We start from the raw sequence: 11,342 nt of genomic DNA on the forward strand, positions 1-11,342 counted from the left end.
CTTTGCTATCTATACATATGGTGAATGGTTATTGCCTACTTTTATGTCTCGTTGTGGTGGATGCGGTCACTGCTGCAGCTACAGAAGTGTTATTACATTTACTTTGAGCGTTCGTTCTTTGCCTTGTGATACACAGGTACTATATATTGCATACACCTCTGATCTATTTGATCTATTTATAACGTTAGCATGCTCTATGTGTTTTTTTTCCACTGCCACTTTGTATATATATTCTCTTTTGTGTATATATATATATATTATATGTATATGTAACTTCTATTGTATATAAGCACTGGGTTGTTTACCAGGTATTGGTTGCCTAGGCAACAATTCTTGGCAGTTTTTCCACAGGGGGAGGGTCTAATGTGGGGGTATAAATGTCTGACTCACTAGATGTAACATTGGTCTGATGAAGGGGAGCATTCCCCGAAAACGTCACTGAATAAATCTTCTGGTGTATTAAGACCAGAGAGTGCTGTCTCCTACTTTGCTATATATATATATATATATATATATATATAGGTGTAACACTTTATTTTAATTTATTTTTGTTGGGCTTGGTGCACATTTTTTTTTTAAAAAAAACCCTACCCTTTACGCAAGGTCTTCACACACGCTAAACCGACAAGCGCAAATTCAGTTTGCACTTGAGTGAACACTTTTATTTTCACCCTGTATATTACGGGTTCAAGGTAACACAGTCGAGATGTATCGTAACCCACGTTAATTTTAGCACACCACTTGTAATCTAGCCCATACGCTTTCCATTGTAGTCTCATGGCCGTTCCATGGGAGTAACCTGTATTTTAATGCTAAAACTTCACCAGGAGTTCCTAATATTGTAAACAATATCCACAGCTTAGCTGAACCGTTTCAGACATACCTGTATCGCCATCCTTTTAGCTATTGTAAGAAATCTACTGAATGTACAGTGAAACTTAGTCTGCCTATTTTTTATTTGAATTCCTACTAATGGAAAAAACATTTATACATTTACAGTACACTTACAGTATGAGTTATGTAAAAACATGATTAGAAAACATGCCCCACCACACTGCCACAATCTGCATTTACTAGGGATTTTGGTGGATTGTTGAAAAGGCAGTGATCCCTATAGTTTCCTGTGGAAGGCACATCGCTATTTTTCTGAATGAGGGTCAGTCCACTTTTTTATAATATTTCACCCAGCGGTTGGATTGTGTGACTGACGATCCTTTGAACATCCTGCCCTTTATCTCCTTGTAGCAGACATACTCTGTTCTCTAATACGTGATAAAATCACAGTGGAGGGGGCGCAGAATGGTATACAATTCAGATGGTAGTTATTGATAACCCTTAAAGACAATTTGAAACTTAAACAAACTAATGTTATCTTATGAGGTGAAAAATATATCAATATAAGGTTATATAAATCCCTTTTGGAGTAAACAGGAAAGAAAATGTCTCTTTTTACAAATAAGTTGATAGCTGAGCGGCGGCTGCCTCCTCTCAACCGGATGATCCAGGCAAGAACTAGGAGAAATAAAAAACAGAGGGGCGCCTCATGTGTGGTATAGTCTGATTGAAGACATAAGAAAAAGCAACAGAATAGCCAAATGAGTACTCACATACTCCACGAGCACACTCATGTGCTGGTAGGGGCAGGCTGTAGATTTAGATGGGTGTGACAGCTCACCCTTTCAAGGATACTTCCAATACTGTAGTTCTGCAACAGGTGTAAAACAAATAGAGAGCACTATATGTGCAGACCATTAAGGATGATACATAGAAATGTGCTTTATAGTATAAAGTGGGTACTCACATACTCCCAAAGCACACCAATGTGCTGGTAGATACAGGCTGCAGATTCAGGCAGGTGTGGCAGCTCACCCAAACAAACAATCTTTTGGTATTGATGCAGTGAAAACAAAGGCAGGTTTAATGCTTCTCAGTAGCTGTGCACTTAATAGTGATTGCAGGCAGATGGTAGGAAATGAGATCCACTCCAAAAGTAAAAATTTGCAAATATTTATTAAAAACAAAAATTTAAAAACAACACCAGGGTTGTTATACAAAGTGGATTACAGGGTCACCCAGTTGGCCCCAATGATTGCAACGCGTTTCTCGGTTGGCAAACCGTTTTCATCAGATGCCTGATGAAACGGTTTGCCAACCGAGAAACGCGTTGCAATCATTGGGGCCAACTGGGTGACCCTGTAATCCACTTTGTATAACAACCCTGCTGTTGTTTTTAATAAATATTTGCAAATTTTTACTTTTGGAGTGGATCTCATTTCCTACCATCTGCCTGCAATCACTATTAAGTGCACAGCTACTGAGAAGCATTAAACCTGCCTTTGTTTTCACTGCATCAATACCAAAAGATCGTTTGTTTGGGTGAGCTGCCACACCTGCCTGAATCTGCAGCCTGTATCTACCAGCACATTGGTGTGCTTTGGGAGTATGTGAGTACCCACTTTATACTATAAAGCACATTTCTATGTATCATCCTTAATGGTCTGCACATATAGTGCTCTCTATTTGTTTTACACCTGTTGCAGAACTACAGTATTGGAAGTATCCTTGAAAGGGTGAGCTGTCACACCCATCTAAATCTACAGCCTGCCCCTACCAGCACATGAGTGTGCTCGTGGAGTATGTGAGTACTCATTTGGCTATTCTGTTGCTTTTTCTTATGTCTTCAATCAGACTATACCACACATGAGGCACCCCTCTGTTTTTTATTTCTCCATACTCTGTTCTCTCTTGCCTCTATCTCTTGTAGCATAAATGTCAGTTTAATCCTATGTGTGTTCCAGACAATCAAAGGGATTAAAACACTGCTGTGCATAAGATTTGCAGCTATGCTTTGAATACTTAATTGTCCTTGTGCATTTTAAAATCTCTAAATACATTTAAGAAAAATAATAGGTAAAAAAAAACCAGAATAAATTTCTATTTATTTCAGTAATTTCCAAATACAGGATTCCCAGGAAATTCTTACACATATTCCCTAATGTCCAATAAACTGCCCTTAAACCTTAGCATGGAGGATGGGGATAGGTGTAAGGTCATAGCCAGTCCCCTCCCTTGTAGTAGATACTAATTCAGAACAGTTAAAATATTCTCAAGATAAAATAATTATTTCATTAATTATTATCATTATTTTATTTGTGTTTTTTATTAACAGGTGAATTCACAAACTGCAGTAATTACAGTCATGGTCAGAAAGCTGATACTTCTTTCAGTTTTCTTCGAAATCAAAGAAGCCACATGGGAAATATATGTTCTGAATGTGGGAAATGTTTTACTTGGAACTCGAAACTTATTGAACATCTGAAAATGTATACAGGTGATGAACCCTTTTTATGTTCTGTATGTTGGAAGGTTGGTAGACATGATAGAATTCACACAGGAGAGAAAGCATTTTTATGTTCTGACTGTGGGAAATGTTTTACTCTGAAATCATCTCTTATTAGGCACCAGAAACTTCATACAGGGGAGAAAGAATTTGTATGTTCGGAATGTGGGAAATGTTTTACTCAGAAACCACATCTAATTAGACATCAGAAAAGCCATACAGGGGAGAAAACATTTTTATGTTCTGACTGTGGGAAATGTTTTACCTTGAAATCAACTCTTGATAATCATATGAAAATTCATACAGGGGAGAAAGCATTTTCGTGTTCTAAATGTGGGAAATGTTTTACTCAGCAGTCAACTCTTATAAATCATCAGAAAGTTCATGTTAAAGGAAATCAGAGCTTATTCTCTGAAAAACATGCTGACACGTAGTTGTCATCCAGTCAATATTTAGAGTGCTGATGATGACTACATGTTGTCCTCTGGGGGGCACACTTTTGGGGCTGCTTTAGGCCTGTCTGCACCTCAAGCAATTACACAATGGCCCAGTGTGTTTGGCATCCAGGGTCCCTATATAGGTTTAAATAGCCAAGTGATCACCTGGTGTAAATAAAATGTGCATTTTCTGGAAGGGAACACCTGTGTGCAGATCATATAGTCAGGTGATCACTGAAGTGACAGAGTTCCTCTAGCTGGAATTTAAATTGACCAGGTGCATAGATGTACAGGGTGAGCCCAAACGTTAACATCAAGTGCTAGAGGCTTCCAAAAGACCTAGTCTGCAGTAGGATACCCCCCCCCCAAGCTGCATAAAATGCATTGTGCTGAAATCTAATATTCTCTCTCACTGTATTGTTTACAACCTTGTTTATTAAAATTGTAATAAAATATGCATTTTTTCACACCTTTTTGTTCTAGATTTTTCATTATAAATAATGGTATAGCTTGAATCTGCTGTGTCTGCTGAAAAACAATATATAATTTGTGTTGGTTTCTTGTTGAAAGGTGACTTCCTGTAGTGCTTAAATGTGATCAGAATCTGCACATGCACGCTTCTAAGCTCATATGAGACTACCTAGATTTACTCTTCAACAAAGGATACCAAGATACCATAGCAAATTTGATAATAGAAGTAAATTGGAAATTTGTTTAAAATTGCATATTCTGTTGGAAGTTTAATTTTGGACTTTACTGTCCCTTTAATCATATTGTGTCTTCTAGCAGTATTTTGGACCCAATACTTGCCGTTTATCATTGAAATACGAGTGCAGTGTAAACGTGGATAACAGTCTTTATGTAAATAATTATCTCCTTATTTCTCCAACATTGGTGTGTCCGGTCCACGGCGTCATCCTTACTTGTGGGATATTGTCTTCCCCAACAGGAAATGGCAAAGAGTCCCAGCAAAGCTGGTCACATGATCCCTCCTAGGCTCCGCCCACCCCAGTCATTCTCTTTGCCGTTGCACAGGCAACATCTCCACGGAGATGGTTAAGAGTTTTTTGGTGTTTAAATGTAGTTTTTATTCTTCAATCAAGTGTTTGTTATTTTAAAATAGTGCTGGTATGTACTATTTACTCTGAAACAGAAAAAAGATGAAGATTTCTGTTTGCAAGAGGAAGATGATTTTAGCAGACGTTACTAAAATCGATTGCTGTTTCCACACAGGACTGTTGAGATGAAGTAACTTCAGTTGGGGGAAACAGTTGCAGACTTTTCTGCCTAAGGTATGACTGGCCATATTTCTAACAAGACTTTGTAATGCTGGAAGGCTGTCATTCCCCTTATGGGGACCGGTAAGCCATTTTCTTAGTTAAATAAAAGAATAAAGGGCTTCATAAGGGCATATAAAACTGGTAGACATTTTTCTGGGCTAAAACGATTGCTTTGCTAAGCATATTTTGCAGATTCTAACTATTAATCTTGGGGATTGTTTAGAAAAACGGCAGGCACTGTGTTGGACACCTTTTTCAGATGGGGGCCTTCTCTAGTTATAGACAGAGCCTCATTTTCGCGCCACTAATGCGCAGTTGTTTTTGGAGAGCAAGGCATGCAGATGCATGTGTGAGGAGCTAAGAATCACTGAAAAAGCATATTGAAGGCGTCATTTGGTATCGTATTCCCCTCTGGGCTTGGTTGGGTCTCAGCAAAGCATATAGCTGGGACTCTATAGGGGTTAAATGTAAAAACGGCTCCGGTTCCGTTAATTTAAGGGTTAAAGCTCTGAAATGTGGTGTGCAATACTTTTAATGCTTTAAGACACTGTGGTGAAATTTTGGTGAATTTTGAACAATTCCTTCATACTTTTTCACATATTCAGTAATAAAGTGTTTTCAGTTTGAAATTTAAAGTGACAGTAACGGTTTTATTGTAAAACGTTTTTTGTGCTTTGTTGACAAGTTTAAGCCTGTTTAACATGTCTGTACCATCAGAAAAGCTATGTTCTATATGTATGAAAGCCAAGGAATCTCCACATTTAAATTTATGTGATAATTGTGCCATAGGGTCCAAACAAAGTAAGGACAGTAATGCCTCAGATAATGATATTGCCCAAGATGATTCCTCAAATGAGGGGAGTAAACATGATACTACATCATCCCCTTCTGTGTCTACACCAGTTTTGCCCACACAAGAGGCCCCTAGTACATCTAGTGTGCCAATTCTTATTACCATGCAACAATTAACGGCTGTAATGGATAACTCTATAGCAAACATTTTATCCAAAATGCCTACTTATCAGAGAAAGCGCGATTGCTCTGTTTTAAACACTGAAGAGCAAGAGGACGCTGATAATAACTGTTCTGACATACCCTCACACCAATCTGAAGGGGCCATGAGGGAGGTTTTGTCTGAGGGAGAAATTTCAGATTCAGGAAAAATTTCTCAACAAGCTGAACCTGATGTTGTGACATTTAAATTTAAATTAGAACATCTCCGCGCACTGCTTAAGGAGGTATTATCTACTCTGGATGATTGTGACAATTTGGTCATTCCAGAAAAATTATGTAAGATGGACAAGTTCCTAGAGGTTCCGGTGCCCCCCGATGCTTTTCCTATACCCAAGCGGGTGGCGGACATAGTAAATAAAGAGTGGGAAAGGCCCGGCATACCCTTTGTCCCCCCCCTATTTTTAAGAAGTTATTTCCTATAGTCGACCCCAGAAAGGACTTATGGCAGACAGTCCCCAAGGTTGAGGGGGCGGTTTCTACTCTAAACAAACGCACTACTATTCCTATCGAAGATAGTTGTGCTTTCAAAGATCCGATGGATAAAAAATTAGAGGGTTTGCTTAAAAAGATTTTTGTTCAGCAAGGTTACCTTCTACAACCAATTTCATGCATTGTTCCTGTCACTACGGCAGCGTGTTTCTGGTTCGAGGAACTAGAAAAATCGCTCAATAAAGAATCTTCGTATGAGGAGGTTATGGACAGAGTTCAAGCACTTAAATTGGCTAACTCTTTTATTTTAGATGCCGCTTTGCAATTAGCTAGATTAGCGGCGAAAAATTCAGGGTTTGCTATCGTGGCGCGCAGAGCGCTTTGGCTAAAGTCTTGGTCAGCGGATGTGTCTTCCAAGACAAAATTGCTTAACATCCCTTTCAAGGGTAAAACTTTATTTGGACCTGATTTGAAAGAGATTATTTCAGATATCACTGGGTGAAAGGGCCACGCCCTCCCACAGGATAGGTCTTTTAAGGCTAAAAGGACCGGATCTGGTGGGGGGCAGACTTTCTCTCTTTGCTCAGGCTTGGGCAAGAGATGTTCAGGATCCTTGGGCGCTAGAAATAGTTTCTCAAGGTTATCTTCTGGAATTCAAGGAACTACCCCCAAGGGGAAGGTTCCACAGGTCTCAATTATCTTCAAACCAAATAATAAGACAGGCATTCTTATATTGTGTAGAAGACCTGTTAAAGATGGGAGTGATTCATCCTGTTCCAATAAGAGAACAAGGGATGGGTTTTTATTCCAACCTGTTCATAGTTCCCAAAAAAGAGGGAACATTCAGACCAATTTTGGATCTCAAGATCCTAAACAAATTTCTCAGGGTTCCATCGTTCAAAATGGAAACTATTCGAACGATCCTACCTACTATCCAGGAAACTCAATTTATGACTACCGTGGATTTAAAGGATGCGTACCTACATATTCCTATCCACAAGGAACATCATCAGTTCCTAAGGTTCGCTTTTCTGGACAAGCATTACCAGTTTGTGGCACTTCCATTCGGATTAGCCACTGCTCCAAGGATTTTCACAAAGGTACTAGGGTCCCTTCTAGCGGTTCTAAGACCAAGGGGCATTGCAGTAGTACCTTACTTGGACGACATCCTGATTCAAGCGTCGTCTCTGTCAAAAGCAAAGGCTCACATGGACATCGTCCTAGCCTTTCTCAGATCTCACGGATGGAAGGTGAACATAGAAAAAAACATAATTTATGTAAGAACTTACCTGATAAATTCATTTCTTTCATATTAGCAAGAGTCCATGAGCTAGTGACGTATGGGATATACATTCCTACCAGGAGGGGCAAAGTTTCCCAAACCTCAAAATGCCTATAAATACACCCCTCACCACACCCACAATTCAGTTTAACGAATAGCCAAGAAGTGGGGTGATAAAAAAGTGCGAAAGCATATAAAATAAGGAATTGGAATAATTGTGCTTTATACAAAATCATAACCACCACAAAAAAAGGGCGGGCCTCATGGACTCTTGCTAATATGAAAGAAATGAATTTATCAGGTAAGTTCTTACATAAATTATGTTTTCTTTCATGTAATTAGCAAGAGTCCATGAGCTAGTGACGTATGGGATTGTTACGGTTACCCTTAGTCTCGCTGAGAGATGGACCGCTTAGTAGCCTGGATCCCTATTGCTAAAGAGGGGAGAAGCTGCTTTCCATAGTATTCTATATGAGTCTCGCAAATATAGAATAATCTCCCTTAGCTGCAGTACAGCTAGGATACCCTTCTGCCCACAAAAACGAGTCAACGCTGCGATTGAGGGTCAAACAAGAACTCAGGACTGGGATGCCCAGCCTGCTTTTTATTAAGGTTACATGCACACAGGGCACTCCCAGGGGGAGAGGGGGGGAAGCACAAAATCCCCCATCACACATTTAGATAGAGAGCACTGTCCTTTGACAGGCCACAATAGGATTACAGTACTTAAGATAACAAGTTTACAAGTTCATCTTATCAATTAGCAGTCTGGCTCCAGAGGTGATTAGACAATAGTTTCTAAAAGCTGAAAAAAAAGAGTTAACTCTTTATGAAATGATACTTGTTACGGTTTTCTTGGAGCCCTTCTTAGGCGCTGGCTTGCTGGTTCAGGCATTGCTGCTGGGAAATAAGCTCTTCACAACAAAATAACTAATGCTTCTGTAACAGTGCTCCCTTTCTGTGGAACACTCTGGCAGACACGGTCTGACCCCTTTTCGGGGCAGACTAAGGCTGTCCAGACCGCTGGTTATGCGGGGCTGAGGTCGGTTTGTCTGGACAACCCGTCGGCGTTGCCATTCTGTTTCCCAGGTCTGTAAGTAATGGTGAAATTGAAGGGTTGCAACGATAAGCTCCAACGTAATAGCCTGCCGTTATCTCCAGAGACCCGGTTCAGCCACACCAATGGGTTATGGTCGGTGACCAGAGTGAACTCCTGACCATATAAATAGGGAGTCAATTTCTTTAATGCCCACACCAAAGCCAAACACTCCTTTTCGACCGCTGCATAGCTGACTTCGCGGGGCAGGAGCTTCCGGCTGATGTAGGCAACTGGATGCTCCCCTCCATCTTCGCCTACTTGGCTGAGGACGGCTCCCAGCCCGAACATGGAAGCATCTGTATGGACGATAAAACGTTTGTTAAGGGCTGGGGCCGCCAAGACAGGAGCGTTAATTAGAGCATTTTTGAGAGCCTGGAAAGCCGTTTCACAGTGGGGAGACCACAGGACCTGTCGAGGTAAGTTCTTCTTGGTCAAGTCAGTCAGGGGTTTGGCAAGTGTGCTGTAGTCTGGTACGAACCGTCTATAGTACCCTGCCGTGCCCAGGAAGGCTAGGACCTGAGTCTTAGTGATGGGGGTGGGCCAATTGGCGACAGCTTCTATTTTGGCCGGCTCTGGTCGCTGCTTTCCACACCCCACCCGGTGACCCAGGTACTGTACCTCGGCCATCCCAAAGTGGCATTTTTCTGGCTTCAGAGTCAGGCCAGCAGCCCGGATCTGATCCAGAACCATTCCCACATGAGCTAAGTGGTCCTCCCAGGACTCACTGTGGATCGCTATGTCGTCCAGGTAGGCGTAAGCAAAACTCTGGAAGCCATCCAGGAGCCTATCCACCAAGCGCTGGAATGTAGCTGGGGCATTCTTCATCCCAAACGGCATTACCCTAAACTGATATAAGCCGAATGGAGTGACGAATGCCGACTTGGGGATAGCCTCCGGGGCCAGGGGAATCTGCCAGTAACCTTTGCAGAGGTCAATAGTGGTCAGGTAATTTCCCCTGGCTATACGATCGAGTAGCTCGTCTACCCTGGGCATAGGGTAAGCGTCCGTCACGGTCTTTTCATTGAGCCTCCGATAGTCTACGCAGAACCGGGTGGTCCCATCTTTCTTGGGCACCAAGACAACTGTGGAGGCCCAGGGACTATCGGAGGGCTCAATTACCCTGAGCTGGAGCATCTCATCGATCTCCTTCTTCATTCCTGTCCTAACTGCTTCGGGGATTCGGTACGGAGCCTGGCGCAAGGGAGCTTGTCCCGGAGTATCTACCTGGTGGGTGGTTAAAGTAGTGTACCCTGGCTTCGGGGAGAAGGTGAGGTGTTTGGACTGGAGGAGTTGGTTGAGCTGCTCCCTTTCAGTGGGGCTAAGTCGGTCCCCTATCTGAACCTGCGCCACTATACCTGTGGGGAGGCTCTTTTCTAATAGGTCTGGAATGGGTAAACTGTCGGGGTCTTCCTGAGGGGAACAACATACGGCCGTCACGTTCTCTGGTCGCTCAAAATATTCCTTGAGCATGTTTACATGGAATGTCTTTCTAAGATTGTTGTCGTGGCAGCTAGCTATCACATAAGTGGTGTCTCCCCTTTTCTCTACGATCTGGTAGGGACCCTGCCAGGACGCCTGCAATTTGTCTGTCTTCACCGGCTTAAGTACTAACACCTTTTGTCCTATGGTGAAGATTCTCTTTCGGGCCCCCCGATCGTACCATACTTTCTGTCTTCTCTGGGCCAACTGGAGATTAGCCCGCACGGATTTGGCTAATTGCTCCATTCGGTCCCTGAGTTCCAGCACGTATGGCACAATTGGGACACCGTCAGCCTCCATCTCTCCCTCCCAGTGCTCCCGGATCAGGTTTAGGGGTCCCCGTACCTTTCTTCCGTAGAGCAACTCGAAGGGAGAGAACCCTGTCGTTTCCTGGGGCACCTCCCGATAAGCAAATAGGAGGTGCGGCAGGAAGCGTTCCCAGTCTCGGTATTCCTGAGTGAACGTCTTGAGCATTTGCTTGAGGGTCCCATTGAACCTCTCACACAGCCCGTTCGTCTGGGGGTGGTATGGGGAGCTCAGGAGGGACTTAATTTTGCAAACCTGCCAGAGTTGTTGGGTCAATTCAGCCGTAAATTGGGTGCCTCGGTCGGATAGGATTTCTTTTGGAAATCCTACCCGGGAGAACACCTGTACTAGTGCATTCGCTACCGTATCCGCTTGTATGTTGGATAGGGCGACAGCCTCTGGGTACCTGGTAGCGTAGTCCACTACGGTAAGAATGTATCGCTTACCGGAGGGACTAGGGGTAGCCAGTGGTCCCACTAGGTCAATAGCAACCCGGCTGAAGGGTTCCTCTACAATGGGCATATTTACTAGCTGGGCTTTAGGGTGATCGCCTCGCCTTCCTACTCGTTGACACACATCGCAGGTGTTACAGTAAGTTCTAACGTCAGCGTGCACCCCTGGCCAAAAGAACGTGTGAGTAATGCGGTGTAGGGTACGGGTAACGGCTAGGTGGCCT

At 42.6% G+C, this 11,342-nt stretch overlaps 1 protein-coding gene across 1 annotated transcript in view; it reads left to right on the top strand.

Annotated features, from left to right (window-relative positions):
• LOC128666697 (gastrula zinc finger protein XlCGF7.1-like) overlaps positions 1-4,246 on the top strand; it is a 79,713-nt gene extending 75,467 nt beyond the window's left edge. Inside the window, exon 7 of the mRNA XM_053721437.1 lies at positions 3,170-4,246. Coding sequence (XP_053577412.1) covers positions 3,170-3,774 — 605 coding nt within the window. The 3' untranslated portion in view covers positions 3,775-4,246. The remainder of the gene's footprint in view (positions 1-3,169) is intronic.
• The last annotated feature ends 7,096 nt before the right edge of the window (positions 4,247-11,342 follow it).

This window comes from Bombina bombina, chromosome 7 (assembly GCF_027579735.1).
Source record: "Bombina bombina isolate aBomBom1 chromosome 7, aBomBom1.pri, whole genome shotgun sequence".
NCBI classification, from domain to species: Eukaryota; Metazoa; Chordata; class Amphibia; order Anura; family Bombinatoridae; genus Bombina; species Bombina bombina.